The following is an 18,346-nucleotide window of genomic DNA, read 5'->3' on the forward strand; positions in this document are numbered from 1 at the left end:
CGATTTCCGATTGTTATGAAGACTTGAAATTAATCGGTCAACCTCTACCTTAGCCTGGCTTTTTTATGGCGGTTTTGGAGCAGTGGCTTCTTCCTTGCTGAGCAGCCTTTCAGGTTATGTCAATATAGGACTCGATTAACTGTGGATACAGATACCTTTGTACCTGTTTCCTCCAGCATCTCCACAAGGTCCTTTACTGTTGTTCTGGGATTGATTTGCACCTTTCGCATCAAAGTACGTTCATCTCTGGGAGACAGAACGCATCTCCTTCCTGAGCGGTATGACGGCTGCGTGGTCCCATGGTGTTTATACTTGCATACTATTGTTTGTACAGATGAACGTGGTACCTTCAGGCTATTGGAAATTTCTGCCAAGGATGAACCAGACATGTGGAGGTCTACAATTTTTTTTCTGAGGTCTTTGATTTCTTTTGATTTTCCCATGATGTCAAGCAAAGAGGCAGTGAGTTTGAAGGTCGGCCTTGAAATACATCCACAGGTACACCTCCAATTGACTCAAATGATGTAAATTAGCCTATCAGAAGCTTCTAAAGCCATGACATCATTTTTTTTCCCCAAGCTGTTTAAAGGCACAGTCAAGTCAGTGTATGTAAACCTCTGACCCACTGGAATTTTGATTAAGTGAAATAATTAGTCTGTTGCAGTGCTGTCAACACTAGCTGCAGTAACCCATGGGGAGGGGGTCACACTCGAACATTCAGAGAGGGGGTATATTATTGTGGTACAAAATCAAGTCTGACTGCATGGAGATGCTTGGGAATATGGTCAATATGGGGGACCGCGTTGTGGGTGTTTTCATGAAAAAGGTGTACATTTTACCTCCTTCTAGGATGTGACAATGGTTAATAAAATCTCTCCATTCCTGCCCATTTTTTTTTTTGCCCAGTCTTGCAGGCCTTCTCATACAGCTGCAACTGTATATGCATTCGTAAATGAAGACCTTTCTTGAGTTGGGCTCTGGGATGGTGCAACTGTTGAGCATGTGAGCCTATGGTTGTGTGGGGGGAAAGGGTTGAGTGTGTATGATTGTGGGGGTGTATGTGCGTATCCCACAACTGTTGCGAAGGAGTAAAAGATGTTAGGGACAAAATAGGATGATTCACAATTGTTTGCTAATATAATAATTACTTGCAAAATGTAATTTTGGTAATGGTGAGACTGGTGAGAGGTAAAATTCCTTTGCATAAATTGCCTACATTACTACAAATATTAATAGCTAATTATGGCAATTAAGAAACAGGATTTTAAAAATGTGTATATATATATATATTATTTTTTTTAATGATTTTTTTATTGCTATAGATAATACAAATCGAGTTGAGGTTGATGGAAATGCATTTGGTGGTTGATCTACTTCTGATCTGTAAATGGCACTGTGTGCTCTTTTCGAAGGATGGATTCCAGTCTTTTCAGGGCTATGGGATACGGGGGGGTCGGGGTGGCCTGCGGGCATTGGGATGACAACCCAACTCGGGATGAGGAGGGCTTTTAGCGGGTGGAATAGTGGGGACCAATTGGAGGTTTACTTAGTAGCAATGCAAATATCATGGTACTGCTATATAGACACTCAATCATCATGTTACTTTTTAATGGTACGTTTATAAACATATATTTTGATAAATAGAATTGAAAGTTGTCTCATTATGGTAAGTGGTGAAATAAGTATTTTCTTATTATCATTAAAAAGTAACACAACTGTAATGGCTTAGCCGATAATAAGAAAAGACGATCAGTATTTACCTGGCTAAAAGAGAAGGAATATAATATCTATTGTTTACAGGAAACTCATTCAACAGTTTTAGTTTCAAATTTTGTTGAAAAAGGACTGCGGGTGGAAATATATTTCTCCCATGGGCAAAGAAATTCAAAAGGTGTGATGGTTTTAATTAACAGTAATTTTGATCCAAATGTGCAAATTGTCCAAACAGATCATCAAGGTAGATATATTATTTTAAATATGTTATTGGACAATAAACAGATGGCTTATTAACCTATACAGTCCAAATAATGACGATCCATGCTTTGAAAATATATATAAGAATTTATCAACTCTACAGGCAACACTAGACTATATATTATTATTATTATTAGGGTGGGAGATTTTAATACGGTCTTAAATACCTCTATGGACCGTAAAGGAAATCACACTACAAACTATCACCCTCAGGCACTTAAGGAAATCATGAATGTCATGGATATATTGGAATTAGTGGATATATGGAGACTTAAATACCCTGACCTAGTGAGATCTACATGACGGAGGCTTAATCAAGCTAGTCGTCTTGACTACTTTCTTATGCCATTCTCTCTGGCACCAAAAGTTTAAAAAGTGTTGATAGAGGACAGAATGTGGTCAGATCATCACATAATTGGCATATATATTACTTCTACAGAATTTCCACATGAGCTAGGATATTGGAAATTTAATCAAAGCCTACTAGATTAATTGTTTAGAACTAGGACAGAATAATTTATAACTGACTTTTTCAGACATAACATGGGTACAGCAGATCCCTTTACTGTATGGGACACTTTTAAATGTGCCTTTAGAGGCCATGCAATTCAGTATTCATATATAAAACAAAAGAAATTTAAATCAAAAGAGTCCATATTAACAAAGGAAATTTGAAGGACTAACAGCACAGCTATATAGCAATAAAAACTGTACCATAGAGGCACAGAATAAGTTAGAGGAAAAATAACTTATTCAAGAAAGATCCAGTGTAATATATTATAAAAGAATGAAGCCAACTGGATGGAATATGGTGCAAAATTAAAAAGAATTTGGTGCAAAATTAAAAATAATTTGGTGCAATCTTCAATATAGAAATGCTACCAAAAAAATGTATTGAAACTTGTTACAAATGGTGTCACGCATGATTCACAGAATGATATTTTGAAAGAGGAAGTAAAGTACTTTAAGAATATTTTTTCGTTTCAGTCTCCTCCATCTCCACTAACTGGAACTAATTGTATGGATCTTTTTCCTAATAATAATGTAGACTCATGTGAAGGCCAAATTACAGAGGAGGAACTTCTTAATGCAATTAAAGCCTTTAAGGCTGGGAAAACTCCAGGGCTGGGTGGCATACTGTTTTTTAAAACATATTCAGAGGACCATTATTGGCATGTTTTAATCTACCATTTACATAGGAGTGGTTATCAGACACGCAACAAGAAGATCTGGTATCATTATTACTGAAACAGGACCCAAGTGGTGTGTATATATAAAGGTCCAGTCCATTCAGTGTTGTGATGCAAAAATCCTAGCAAAATGCTTGGCACATAGAATTAAAGTATTGTCAGATATTATTCATCCTAATCAGACAGGTTTTTTACATGGGCGATACATTGGAGATAATATAAGACAAGTACTGGAAACAATAGAATACTATGAAATATCGGGGACACCAGGCCTTGTTTTCATAGCTGATTTTGAAAAGGCTTTTGATAAAGTACGGCTGGAGTTTATATATAAATGCCTAAAATATTTCGATTTTGGGGAACGTCTTATAAAATGGGTTAAAGTTATGTATAGTAACCCTAGGTGTAGAATAGTAAATAACTGCTACATCTCAGAAAGTTTGAAACTATCTAGAGGAGTAAAACAAGGTTGTCCACTAGCAGCATATCAATTTATTATTGCCATCGAAGTGTTAGCTGTTAAAATTAGATCAAACAATCTTAAAGCATTAGAAATCCGTGGCTTAAAAACTAAGGTGTCATTGTACGCTGATGATTCATGTTTTCATTTAAAACCACAATTAGAATCTCTCCACAGCCTCATAGACGATCTAGATACTTTTGCTATCCTCTAAGGATTAAAACCAAATTATGTTAAGTGTACTACATTATGTATTGGATCACAAAAAAATGCTAATTTTATATTACCGTGTAGTTTACCAATTAAATGGTCTGATGGAGATGTGGACATACAAATCCCAAAAGAAAAATGATCTCACTCCAAAAAATGTTTTATAGAAAGTTAGCCAAAATATATAAGATCTTGCTACCATGGAAAGGAAAAACCTGTCTATTTGTGGAAAAATCACCCTCTTTAGTCATATCTCAGTTTACCTATTTGCTTATGGTTTTGCCTACACCTAGTGAACTGCTTTTTAAATTATATGAACAAAAATATTCCATTTTATTTGGAATGGCAAGCCAGACACAATTAAAAGGGCCTATTTATTTATATAACGAATATGAATTCGGAGGGCAGAAATTCTTAAATATTAAAGCATTAGACCTCTCACTAAAGGCATCAGTCATACAAAAGTTATACTTAAATCCAAACTGGTTCTCTAGTAAATTGGTAGGAATGACTCATCCTATGTTCAAGAATGTCCTTTTTCCCTTTATTCAGATTACACCTGCTCACTTTCGGTTGTTTTGAAAAGGAAATAATCTCCAAAATGTTGTTATTTATTAAACAAGCCTTAGAAAGTTGGTTGCGGTTTTCAGTTTAATCCACCTGAAAAGACATAACAAATAATACAACAAATATTGTGGTTAAACTCAAATATACTAATTGATTTTAAAAAATAAACGTATTTTTCGAAGAAAAAAAAATATATATATAATTTTAGGGAATGATACCATAAATAGGACTGGTGGAGTAATGTCACACATGCAGCAAACAGACATATTGAAATGTCTGCTTTACCCAAAATTACAACCAACTAATTGCAGCATTACCACAAAAATGGAAGAGGCAAGTAGAAGGGGAAAAAAGTATGGTACTTGTATGTCAGCCCTGCATTAAAGAACATAAATGGTGTGAAACTTTTTTCCAATTTCATATAAGGACCAAAAAACAGCTGTGCCATATAAATTGCAAAATTGTTGGGAAGAGATTTACGATGTACCCATTCCATGGCACGTGGTTTATGAATTGATACGCAAAACAACGCCGGATTCAAAACGTCTAATATTTAAATTTAAATTACTATACAAAATTCTTACAACCAATAGAATGTTATATACACTGGGGCAAAAAAAGTATTTAGTCAGCCACCAATTGTGCAAGTTCTCCCACTTTGGAGGGAGTTTAAAGTCGGTATTGCTCAGCAACAGCCCCAGAGGAGATCGGCATGGAGGAATGGGCCAAAATACCAGCAACAGTGTGTGAAAACCTTGTGAAGACTTACAGAAAACGTTTGACCTCTGTCATTGCCAACAAAGGGTATATAACAAAGTATTGAGAAACTTTTGTTATTGACCAAATACTTATCTTCCACCATAATTTGCAATTAAATTCATTAAAAATCCTACAATGTGATTTTCTGGATTTTCTTTCTCATTTTGTCTGTCATAGTTGAAGTGTACCTATGATGAAAATTACAGGCCTCATCTTTTTAAGTGGGAGAACTTGCACCATTGGTGGCTGACTAAATACTTTTTTGCCCCACTGTATATGGGGGATACAATCTTCCCAGCTCTGCAGATTTTGCTGTGAGGAGGCGGAGGCATTAGATAATTTATTTTTGTATTGTCCATATGTAGCTTGTTTTTGGTCACAGGTCCAGGAATGGCTGAAGAATTGCAACATTTGTCTAGAACTAACACTGCAGATAGCAATACTGGTTGTTTTTAAAAAGCCATAGTCAATCAATCAATTAATAGAATAATTATTTTAGCAAAAATGTTTATTTTTAATTTACACTCTGTAGAAGCTATGAGAATAGAATGGTTCAGTACTTTTGTGAAGCATCACAATACAGTTGAAAAATATATGGCAAATAGAAATCCAATATGGATGGTGTTGATAGATGGGAGGGGTTGAATGGAGCTGAAGGGTGGGACTGGATGGTGTTGAGAGATAGATGGGAGGGGTTGAATGGAGCTGAAGGGTGGGACTGGATGGTGTTGAGAGAGATGGGAGGGGTTGAATGGAGCTGAAGGGTGGGACTGGATGGTGTTGAGAGATAGATGGGAGGGGTTGAATGGAGCTGAAAGGTGGGACTGGATGGTGTTGAGAGATAGATGGGAGGGGTTGAATGGAGCTGAAGGGTGGGACTGGATGGTGTTGAGAGATAGATGGGAGGGGTTGAATGGAGCTGAAGGGTGGGATTGGATGGTGTTGAGAGATAGATGGGAGGGGTTGAATGGAGCTGAAGGGTGAGACTGGATGGTGTTGAGAGATAGATGGGAGGGGTTGAATGGAGCTGAAGGGTGGGACTGGATGGTGTTGAGAGATAGATGGGAGGGGTTGAATGGAGCTGAAAGGTGGGACTGGATGGTGTTGAGAGATAGATGGGAGGGGTTGAATGGAGCTGAAGGGTGGGATTGGATGGTGTTGAGAGATAGATGGGAGGGGTTGAATGGAGCTGAAGGGTGAGACTGGATGGTGTTGAGAGATAGATGGGAGGGGTTGAATGGAGCTGAAGGGTGGGACTGGATGGTGTTGAGTGAGAATGGAGGGGTTGAATGGAGCTGAAGGGTGGGACTGGATGGTGTTGAGAGATAGATGGGAGGGGTTGAATGGAGCTGAAGGGTGGGACTAATAAGATAGCTAATGTAAAACATACAGGGTCTGTAAAATGTATATAGGTTCAGAAATTGAAATAGCACAGTTACAAATAGAAATCAAACTGGATGGACATCAGAAATAGAGGAAGGACTAAAAACAAACAAAATATAACTATTGTAAAATGTGTGTAATATGTAGAAACTGAAGGTAGAAGCCTAAGTGTTATTGTTTATTAGTTTACTCCAATTGGGGGAAGGGTGGTAGGGTTTGCGGGGAATAATAAATATATATTCTTTTAAAAAGTATGTATATATGGATACATATTTACCCCCCAAAATATATGGGGGATTGGAAATGATGCAGACAATTACATTGATGGAAGCAACAATACTTCCGCAATATTAATATTGTTGGAAAAATTACTTGTGTCATTATCAAAGTAGATGTCCTAACCGACTTGCCAAAACTATAGTTTGTTAACAAGAAATTTGTGGAGTGGTTGAAAAACTAGTTTTAATGACCTCAACCTAAGTGTATGTAAATGTCTGGCTTCAACTATGTATGTATGTGTGTGTATTGCACAAGTAGCTATATTAGTTATCACTTTGTATTTTATGTACATACATACATACATACATACAGACAACCATGCACACATTTAAAACAATACTCTACTTATCCTTTTATCTATAGAATGTATTGCACAAGTAGCTATATTCGTTTTTATCACTTTGTATTTTATGTACGTACGTACGGTGAGGGAAAAAAGTATTTGATCCCCTGCTGATTTTGTACATTTGCCCACTGACAAAGAAATTATCAGTCTAATCTTAATGGTAGGTTTATTTGAACAGTGAGAGACAGAATAACAACAAAAAAGTCCAGAAAAATGCATGTTAAAAATGTATTTGCATTTTAATGAGGGAAATAAGTATTTGACCCCCTCAATCAGAAAGATTTCTGGCTCCCAGGTGTCTTTTTATACAGGTAACGAGCTGAGATTAGGAGCACACTCTTAAAGGGAGTGCTCCTAATCTCAGTTTGTTACCTGTATTAAAGACACCAGTCCACAGAAGCAATCAATCAGATTCCAAACTCTCCACCATGGCAAAGACCAAAGAGCTCTCCAAGGATGTCAGGGACAAGATTGTATACCTTCACAAGGCTGGAATGGGCTACAAGACCATCGCCAAGCAGCTTGGTGAAAAGGTGATAACAGTTGGTGCGATTATTCGCAAATGGAAGAATCACAAAAGAACTGTCAATCTCCCTCGGCCTGGGGCTCCATGCAAGATCTCACCTCGTGGAGTTGCAATGATCATGAGAACGTTGAGGAATCAGCCCAGAACTACATGGAGGATCTTGTCAATGATCTCAAGGCAGCCGGGACCATAATCACCAAGAAAATAATGGGTAACACTACGCCGTGAAGGTCTGAAATCCTGAAGCGCCCGCAAGGTCCCCCTGCTCAAGAAAGCACATATACATGCCCGTCTGAAGTTTGCTAATGAACATCTGATTGAGTCAGAGGACAACTGGGTGAAAGTGTTGTGGTCAGATGAGACCAAAATGGAGCTCTTTGGCATCAACTCAACTCGCCGTGTTTGGAGGAGGAGGAATGCTGCCTATGACCCCAAGAACACCATCCCCACCGTCAAACATGGAGGTGGAAACGTTATGCTTTGGGGGTGTTTTTCTGCTAAGGGGACAGGACAACTTCACCGCATCAAAGGGACGATGGACGGGGCCATGTACCATCAAATCTTGGGTGAGAACCTCCTTCCCTCAGCCAGGGCATTGAAAATGGGTCGTGGATGGGTATTCCAGCATGACATTGACCCAAAACACACGGCCAAGGCAACAAAGAAGTGACTCAAGAAGAAGCACATTAAGGTCCTTGAGTGGCCTAGCCAGTCTCCAGACCTTAATCCCGTAGAAAATATGTGGAGGGAGCTGAAGGTTTGAGTTGCCAAATGTCAGCCTCAACCTTAATGACTTGGAGAAGATCTGCAAAGAGGAGTGGGACAAAATCCCTCCTGAGATGTGTGCAAACCTGGTGGCCAACTGCAAGAAACGTCTGACCTCTGTGATTGCCAACAAGAGTTTTGACACCAAGTACTAACTCTTGTTTTGCAGAGGGGTCAAATACTTATTTCCCTCATTAAAATGCAAATCAATTGAGAATTTTTGCTTTTTTTGTTGTTATTCTGTCTCTCACTGTTCAAATAAACCTACCATTAAAATTATAGACTGATCCCTCCTTTGTCAGTGGGCAAATGGACAAAATCAGCAGGGGATCAAATACTTTCCCCCCTCATTGTATGTATGTATGTATGTATGCATGTATGCATGCAGGCATGCATGCTGTACCAGTCAAAAGTTTGGACACCTACTCATTTGAGGGTTTTATTTTTTTTGTTGCTATTTTCTAAATTGTAGAATAATAGTGAAGACATCAAAACTATAAAATAACACATATGGAATCATGTAGTAACCAAAAAGTGTTAAACAAATATATTTTAGATTCTTCAAAGTAACCACCATTTGCCTTTGACAGCTTTGCACACTCTAGGCATTCTCTCAACGAGCTTCATGAGGTAGTCACCTGGAATGCTTTTCCAACAGTCTTGAAGGAGTTCCCACATATGCCGAGCACTTTTTGACTGCTTTTCCTTATCTCTGCCGTCCAACTCATCACAAACCATGTCAATAGGTTTTTCGGGTGATTGTGGAGGCCAGGTCATCTGATGCAGCACTCATCACTCTCCTTCTTGGTCAATTAGCCTTTACGCAGCCTCGAGGTTTGGTGTTTTGGGTCATTGTCCTGTTAAAAAACAATAGTTCCACTAAGCGCAAATTAGATGGAAAGGCGTGCGCCCCATGGAGGATTCGAACTTGCACCGCAAGTGGCAATAGATGTCAGGAGCTTTGATCTAACCGTCCAGAGCCGTCGACGCTTGCAATGCACAATTATATTATCAGAGTGTGCCATTGGACTTCTGGTAGGTATGTTTTAGTGATAAAGAGAAGATTGTTGCCGACAGAGATGGCCGCCTTGCTTCGCGTTCCTAGGAAACTATGCAGTAATTATTTTTTTTACGTGTTATTTCTTACATTGGTACCCCAGGTAATATTAGGTTTCACTACATACAGTCGGGAAGAACTACTGAAATATAAGAGCAACGTCAACTTGCCATCATTACGACCAGGAATATGACTTTCCCGAAGCGGATCCTGTGTTCTGCCTTCCACCCAGGACAATGGATCGGATCCCACCCGGCGAACCAAAACAACGACGTAAAAGAGCGGTCTTCTGGTCAGGCTCCGGACATCGCGCACCACTCCCTAGCATACTACTCGCCAATGTCCAGTCTCTTTACAATAAGGTTGATGAAATCCGAGTTTTGGAATTGTTAGGTTAGATTACTCGTTGGTTATTACTGCATTGTCGGATCTAGAAGCACATGCATTTCGCTACACTCGCATTAACATCTGCTAACCATGTGTATGTGACAATTAAAATTTGATTTGAACTACATTTACCTTCCCCCAAAATGTATATTTATGAGCAGTTCCCTGATCCCCAACTTCTCACCTGAATGCATTTTTATTTTTTATTTTTTACATTTGAAGGGGTTGGGCAAAGGCTGAGATTGGGGTTGAGAGTTACTCTGACTTTTTCTGCTAGATGTTTTTTCTAAGACCCCTTTTCCATCTGTTCGACCAGAAATCAAATGTTTTGGGTGGAAATATGTATAATGCCTTAATGTCTCAAATATAGACTCTTAGCTTTCATTTGACATTATCCTATGACCTTCACTTGTTTGTGCTCATGGGTCCTTTCACATGGAAATGACTCTCATTGGGTAATTGTAAAACCATTGTCTCATTGGCCCTGGCCTCATTATGTTTGTAACAGACCTATAAGACTAGAGTGGCTGCTATAGTAAGTAGTTCATGAAGTAGTTAATAAAACCATAGACTGTGTGGACCTGAACAGCCTCTCAGCATGACACACGCACATAGTGACACACAGAGCTGGAAACTGATTATGACAATCTGTCTCCAGCCCCATCCCTCAATCTGTGTGAGTCACAGGCACTGATGCCTGCAGGCAGTTCTAAAGATCCCTGCTGTCTTAAGGCTAGCTTGACTACAACCCTGTCCCTGCCCGCCGCCTCCTCCCCACACACTGTCTCGTGTTGGATTCAAAAACCTTGTTTCACATTTCTTGTAGTAGAGGAAATACAGAATGTCTAGTCAATGTTGTTGTTTAGGTGTTTTAGTACTGTGCTGAAACAAAAGCCTGCACAACCAGGAATGGTCACTGAGCTAAAGACACAGATGAAGGGGGTGTGAGGAGTATGGAGGTCAGAGGTGCTGTATGCTCATCTTGAATAAAAGGACAAGCTTCTGGATTTGACTAACATTAGTTCAATCTGATCGGATGTTTATGTTTAGTCATTACTCTACAATAACACTATATGCTTTCTCTCGCTCTCAGATCAATGAGTTGAGCCATGTTCAGATCCCTATCATGCTGATGCCTGATGACTTCAAGGCCTACTCTAAGATCAAGGTGGACAATCACCTCTTCAACAAGTAAGTGTACAGACGCACACAACACACACTAATCAAAATGCTCTGATGTTAAATGTCTATCTCAATAACAGCTTGTACTGTGTGTGTGTGTAGGGAAAACATGCCGAGCCATTTCAAGTTTAAGGAGTACTGTCCTCTGGTGTTCCGCAACCTTAGAGAACGTTTTGGCATCGACGACCAGGATTTCCAGGTACACGCACGCAGAAGCAGACTGAACTCCTCTCTCTGTCTTCTGAATCTTGCTATATTTCTTTCATGTTTATTGCCAAGTTTCTCTCTTTGTCAGTACCCTCGGAATACAGTTTTACACACAGAGTTAGTGTGTGCTCTGTGTTGGCATTAGGGAAGTCTGTGTGTTCTGGTCCTCTGAAGCTGTCTTTTTGTCTCATGTTTATATCACGGTGGAGGGAGAAAGAGTGGGTGAGGGTAGGAAGAACCACACATGGAGGGGGGAAGGGGTTACAGAGAGGAGTGGGGTAGGGAAGGGATGTGTCTCTGGGGTTGCTCTGGAGGGCATCAGCTGTGGGCTGGGGGCAGGAGGGTGGCACACACCCAGGGGAAGGAGAGGTGTCTGTCCACACACACACTGGAGCGCACACACAGTGGCTGGGCTGGTGCAGGGTGTGAGCGATGGATAGAAGGGCCTTAGAGGCCTGCCTGACTTCAGCTGTCTCTGACAATCACACACTGTCTCTCTCTCTCCCACAATTTCTCGCTCACATTCTCTCTATAGATTCAAAAACAGTTTCAGATTTTTACAGAAATGCGTGATTCACTGTTCTCTCTCTGTTGGTAGAACTCCCTAACCCGTGCAGCTCCGTTAAACAGTGATTCCCAGGGTCGGAGTGGGGCTCGCTTCCACACCTCCTACGACAAACGCTACGTCATCAAAACAATCACCAGTGAGGATGTGGCTGAGATGCACAACATCCTCAAGAAGTACCACCAGGTACACACACACACACCTCAAGAAGTACCAAAGTACAATCCAACTCTCCTCCAATGCTTCTATTTCTCTAGTTCATAGTGGAGTGTCATGGCAACACGCTGCTGCCTCAGTTCCTGGGGATGTACCGCCTCACAGTGGACGGAGACGAGACCTACATGATCGTCACCAGGAATGTCTTCTCCCACCGCCTCTCTGTCTACAAAAAATATGACCTCAAGGTAGGTAGGTAGGTAGGTAGGTAGGGGTGGGAGGGGATAATTGGAGACTTTCATAAGGAAAAAGGAATGTCTGACATCTTTCTGTCTATTAGGGCTCCACTGTGGCCAGGGAGGCCAGCGACAAGGAGAAGGTACAGTAATTTACACACACACAAATCAACCAGACATATACATGGTGTGTTTTAGTGTATTGATATAGACACTAATTACGGAGTTTGAATCTGATTCCTGGCCATTCCCTGTCCTAAAAAAGCCATGAGGGGGGGAACCGAGGAAGGGAAGGACCGACGGCGGGGGAGGGACCGACGGCAGGGGGAGGGACCGTGGGAGGGACCGACGGCGGGGGGGGGGAACCAGAGGATGGGGGAGGGACCGGCGGAGGGGGATGGACGGCGGGAGGAATGGAGGGGACTGAGGGAGGGACCGGACCGAGGGATGGACCGAGAGAGGAACGGAGGGAGGAAGGAGGGACCGAGGGAGGGAGAGAGCTGTGTGTTAACACCTGGTCCATTAAACCAACAGCTTCTGTCCATTACCTACCGGCCCTTCCTTATGTCATCAACTACATGGCTCCACTTCTACTGAGCTGGTTTGCTTTGGTTTTTGGGGTGGGGGTGGGGGTAGTTCAAACTGTTCATCTTCTTCTGTTAAGACCCCTGCCCATTATACTCACCATACTCTTGCACGCTCCATGTGTCTTCAGTTTGCTGCTGCTACAGCAGTCCCATTGCTTCCCCTGCTTGCTGTCTGTGTGTGAGAGACAGAGCTGTGTGTGCCAAATGCTTTGTTTGTCTTCTAGAGAGTGAATGTTTTTTGTGTGTGTGCGTTTACATTCCTGGAATATTTGATCATATGCTGTTTGTTGTATGCTTCAGTTTTCTGGTAATGAGAGCAGACTTTCTTTGAGAGTGAATGAGTGAATCAGCCCAGAGCCGTGTGGTCTAAATATATGGCTCTGATTCAGTCAATGGCAGTTGTACAAACAGAACACAGGCTTTGTGATTCTGCAACCTTCCCTGTTGGCAGGAATCTTCCCTGCAGTGTGGGACAGTGCGATGTGGTGTGAACTGGCGTGTGAGACTGAACTTTTCGGCATATTTTGTGTGTGTGTGTGTCTGAGTAGCTAGATCATCATTTGAACCCAACAGGCCGGCTCTTTCCTCCTAAAACTGTAGAAGCTCGGCCGGGTGGAACACCAAAACCAGCGGGGCGTTGTAACTTCGGGGAACCCCTCAGTCTAAATATAGCCCTCTGAGGAAGAGAATAGGGACTTAAATGGAAGTACAGAAGCTGTTGTTCACACACTGTACTACACAGTAAGCTCTCTTCTCTCAGCTTAATGTGTCACTATTACAGAATGCCAATAGTTATTTCTGACAGATCAGCGATAACGGACTAGCCAAGATGTGGAACGACTTGAATTGTTCAATTTACAACCACAACGGCTGCAGTACTACAACAAGTACCTACTGCTGCTGCTTTTACCACAGTCCCGGCATTCAGTTGTTCACTGTTTATTCCTAAAAGTTTGACATCCCACACACACACACACATTGTATGCTCACAGAAATCCGTGAACAGGCATGCCATGACCACCCACCATCACTGTTCAATTACATGACTTGTGAATGAATTAAAGGCCTTCTCACATTGAGTGTGTGTGTGTGTGTGTGTGTGTGTGTGTGTGTGTGTGTGTGTGTGTGTGTGTGTGTTCAGGCATGACTACTTGCACTATCATGTTTCATCTCTAATGGCAAACTGGCTTTAAATACACATTTTTTACATTTTCACATTTAGGTTGATTAATTGGTTAGTTGGTAAAAAGTTGTGACTGAGTGGTATCCATAGGCACTGCTGTGTATTCATGAATACAGGAGGGGTGAATGGGAGGTACAAGGTATTTGGTTTGTGTTGTGTTGAGGTACATGGTAGTTAGTAAGTGTTAGGTGGTGTAATGTGTGTAACAGCCGTATGGTGTGTATTGTTTCACACACAAACAACAAGCACTCTTGACTGATTGCATGCCCCCCCCCACCCATGCACGTTCTCTGCATGGTCCTACCTCTCTAGGTTCGTCTCTAACACCTCCACCAACCACTCTGTTCTGCATGCTGTAGACTCGCTTGTCCTACTGTCCTCACATGGAACCTGGACTTTTATTTCACATCAACATATTCATACTTTACAGCCAGGGTGGGCGATGGGGCTGCAGTATGCACTGTGCAGGGTTTTGTTCCAGCCCAGCTCTTAACACACCTAATTCAAGTGATCTCGTCACAGTCAATGTTTAGACCATGAATAGTGATGTGATTAGGAATCAGTTGTGTTAGTGCTGGGCTGGAACAAAAGCCTGCAATCCCAGCTTCCCCCTGGGTCCAGAGATTTGTCATGGTACCTGTTTACCACTATAGATCTCTGCTATCTAACGTTGTTATTGTTTCCTCTCCCTGGGTTCCTCCTGCCAGCTGGTAGTGGTGTTATTAACACTGTTAGCTACCGGCTGGCCCTCCCTACAGGCGACATGGCTTTTACCTGACACAGTCTGTCTTAGCAGCAGTCTAAAAGAACACCTGAAATGCCACCCTAGCTGTTACAGCGCTTTCTTATGCGCACAAAACCGGAGGATATGCAGATTCTGTTTACACTTAGCAGATGCTTTATCCAAAGAGATTTGCAGTACAGTGAGAGCATACAATTTAGTATGTGTATGTGATCCCTGCGGGAATTGAACCTGTAACCTTGGCTTTTCTAGCAGCACATGCCAGGCTGTACACTCTTTCAGAAGCTCTCTTTCCTTGCCGCGCTTTAAACTAATACAGTTTGTATATTTCTTAAACACTTGCCTTTCCTTAAAACTTCCTTCCTTCCTGTCCCCGGCTCTCTCCTCTCATCCTCCTACCTCCATCCCTCCCTCGCTCCCCTCTTCTAGCAGCCACGCCCTCCTGAGGATGCGCCACCGCGGCCCAAATCTAACGTTCAGCAAAGGCTGCAAACGCTGCGGATCGCCACGCGCTTTTACTGCGCCATGAAACACGTAAGAGACGTAAGGAACAAGGCCAGGCATGCTCAATCTATCTACCTATCAAATCATATTATAAAACCAAGTCCAGGCATGCTCAATCTATCTACCTATCAAATCATATTATAAAACCAAGTCCAGGCATGCTCAATCTATCTACCTATCAAATCATATTATAAAACCAAGTCCAGGCATGCTCAATCTATCTACCTATCAAATCATATTATAAAACCAAGTCCAGGCATGCTCAATCTATCTACCTATCAAATCATATTATAGAACCAAGTCCAGGCATGCTCAATTTATCAGATCAATCGTATCATTTTATTTTCATAGCTTTTTCAGATTCATGTAATGACGGATACAGGACACCTGCAATGAACTGACATGTAGAAAACAGGCAGATGGAACTGGCTTATTCTGGAACAGTTTTTCACACGGCTGTTTTTTTCCCCCTTTCCTCTATGGCTATTGACTCTCAACCAATCACTTTCACTTCCTGTCAATCAGAAATACGCACACACAGTGTAATGATGCTGTACCTCGGAGTGTGTGTCAGCGTCTAAAATGGCACCCTATTCCCTATATAGTGCACTGCTTTTGACCAGGGCCCATCAGTCCCCCTGGCTAAAAGTGTGCGCTATATAGGGAAAACGGGTGCTATTTCAGACACAACCTGTGTGTAGCTGACACAGATTCCCATTCGGTGTTGACGGGCAGGCAGAGAGAGACACGTGACTGGTTAGAACAGCTGTTGTCTGAGCATGCCCAAAGCACAGCACCACTGGGCTGCAGCTGCTCACCACCAGGCCTGGCCTCTCCATTCCTCTCCTGTCCTTCCTGACCAATAATCACAATCCTGCAGTACTATCATCACACCAAGCTGTTTCACTGACCGCTTTTGGTTTTATTGACCTTTTATTTACATGGAGGTTTGACTGTATATTTGTTGATACTTCAGTTGGTGATCTGTTACAATTCTCCTGTTCTCTCTCACCAAGCTGAGACAAATGCACTATCGAGCGACCTCACTCACATCCGATGTGCCACAAACTTCCTGTAGCGCACTGGTAATGATGATAGAGCTCAGAGATCCTTCATGTCATTCTATGATGATGCCGTTCAAAACTGCCTTCGGTCACCTGATTGAAGGCCTTGTGCAATGGCCCTCTGATCGATCTTTTCTCTACCCTGCTCTCATTGTTTTTCTCTCATTTTCTCCCTCTTTCTCTCACATTCTCTCTCTCTCTCTCTCGGCTGTTTTCATCTCACTTAATCTATTCTGTCTATTACTGCTACTCTACCATGTCAGCCCAGTCTACCTCTGAACCACAATCATTACGTACAGCACCTGATCTACTGCTTGTATGAGCTGCTCTATACTTTCTCTGATATCTGAACTGATCATTGAGCGATTTAGTGGTTGATCAGGAAGATGAGTGTTTGGGAAGAGATTGAGGATGCATAGAATGGGTGGATGGATATTTGTAATGTATATTATTTTCAGGATGATGTCTGTAGCTGGTACTAGTGTGCCTCTACCTGCTGGTTGACTCTCCACATTATTATAACATTCACCTATCTGAGTGTGCAAGAGAGCCTCGGCCATTGCAGCATTGTTTGTGGTTTTTGTTGCTATATGTGTGTGAGTTTGTGTGGCCGCTTTTCCCTTGCTGCCGTAGAACTGCTTCTGTCAGCTCTCTGAGCAGCAGTGCTGCTGCTGTGACCTCATTTCCTGCTCACTCCTCCCTTTGTGCCACAGAATAACACCCCCTCCTGACACCAGCGCCCCCCCGCAGACCACAGGCCACACATGGTGCTGTAGCCAGATGGCTCAATGGAAACTCACAAGCCTCCATAGAACTCCCACTGTCTTTAACTGTTGTTTATGTGTCACAGATCACTTAATTCAATGAGTCAGTTAGTTGGAGATTGTACATTTGGACTCCTTTCTAATAATATAATTAGTTATAGAGTCCAGGTGTGTCCTCTGCTGTCCTGACTGTGTTTGTCTGTGCGGGGCGTCAGGCCAAGGAGCTGCCCACCTACAAGGACAACGACTTCATCAACGATGGACAGAAGATCTACATTGACGATGACAACAAGAAGATGTTCCTGGAGAAACTACGTAAAGACGTGGAGGTGTGTGTGTGGTTCTGTTATTTCTTCTGGTGTGAGTGAATAAATACTTGGGTTGGATTAATCCTGGTCTCACTCTTACCAAAAGTTTAATTCTCCCTTTTTACTCTCCATTACTTTATTCTATGTCTCCCTCTCCCTCCCTCCAGTTCCTGGCCCAGTTGAAGCTGATGGACTACAGTCTGCTGGTGGGGATCCATGATGTGGAGCGGGCTGAGCAGGAGGAAGTAGAGAGTGAGGATAACGAGGGGGATGATGAGGGGGAGAGTGACGGAGGGATTGGCACTCCCCCGGACTCCCCCAGTAACACCCTGGACAGCACCAAGCCCCTGTCCCCGGGGGAGTTTGACCCCACCATAGACGTCTATGCCATCAAGAGCAACGACAGTGAGTGGAGAGGGGCAATGAGGGAGAAGAAGGAAAGGGATAGAGGAGGGGTACAGAAGACTAAAAAGCAAACGGTTCACTTCAAATCAGTGGGTCAGAAATACCAAAAAGATGAGCAGTATGGTTGTAGCCCTCTCATGGCTTCATGTTATATAATTAAGCAATATACCACGGCTAAGGGCTGTTCTTAGGCACAACGCAGCACGGTGTGCCTGGATACAGCCCTTAGCCGTGGTATATTGGCCATATACCACAAACACCCGAGGTGCTTTATTGCTATTATAAACTGGTTACCAACATGTCAGCCAATCAGCATTCAGGGATTGAACCACCCAGTTCATAATATAGGGATAATCCTGTGTGTCTGTGTCCAGGTGCTCCTAGGAAGGAGGTGTACTTCATGGCGGTCATTGACATTCTGCAGCATTACGATGCCAAGAAGAAGGCTGCTCATGCTGCTAAGACCGTCAAACATGGGGTGTGTGTGTGAGGTCACATGCCTACTTCTCTGTTGGTGTAAATGTTGTGTGTTTGGGTTTC

At 42.2% G+C, this 18,346-nt stretch overlaps 1 protein-coding gene across 3 annotated transcripts in view; it reads left to right on the forward strand.

Annotated features, from left to right (window-relative positions):
• The window catches only part of pip4k2aa (phosphatidylinositol-5-phosphate 4-kinase, type II, alpha a), a 39,082-nt gene that overhangs the window by 18,015 nt on the left and 2,721 nt on the right, over window positions 1–18,346 (forward strand). Inside the window, exons 2-10 of one of the 3 annotated variants that reach the window (XM_024374538.2) lie at window positions 10,997–11,094; window positions 11,188–11,284; window positions 11,891–12,043; window positions 12,115–12,261; window positions 12,354–12,392; window positions 15,191–15,304; window positions 17,309–17,422; window positions 17,569–17,806; window positions 18,181–18,284. In XM_024374538.2, the coding sequence (XP_024230306.1) occupies window positions 10,997–11,094; window positions 11,188–11,284; window positions 11,891–12,043; window positions 12,115–12,261; window positions 12,354–12,392; window positions 15,191–15,304; window positions 17,309–17,422; window positions 17,569–17,806; window positions 18,181–18,284 (1,104 nt within the window). The remainder of the gene's footprint in view (window positions 1–10,996; window positions 11,095–11,187; window positions 11,285–11,890; window positions 12,044–12,114; window positions 12,262–12,353; window positions 12,393–15,190; window positions 15,305–17,308; window positions 17,423–17,568; window positions 17,807–18,180; window positions 18,285–18,346) is intronic. The other 2 variants (XM_024374539.2, XM_024374541.2) reach the window with 2 other exon arrangements.

This window comes from Oncorhynchus tshawytscha, linkage group LG16 (assembly GCF_018296145.1).
Source record: "Oncorhynchus tshawytscha isolate Ot180627B linkage group LG16, Otsh_v2.0, whole genome shotgun sequence".
NCBI lineage: Eukaryota > Metazoa > Chordata > Actinopteri > Salmoniformes > Salmonidae > Oncorhynchus > Oncorhynchus tshawytscha.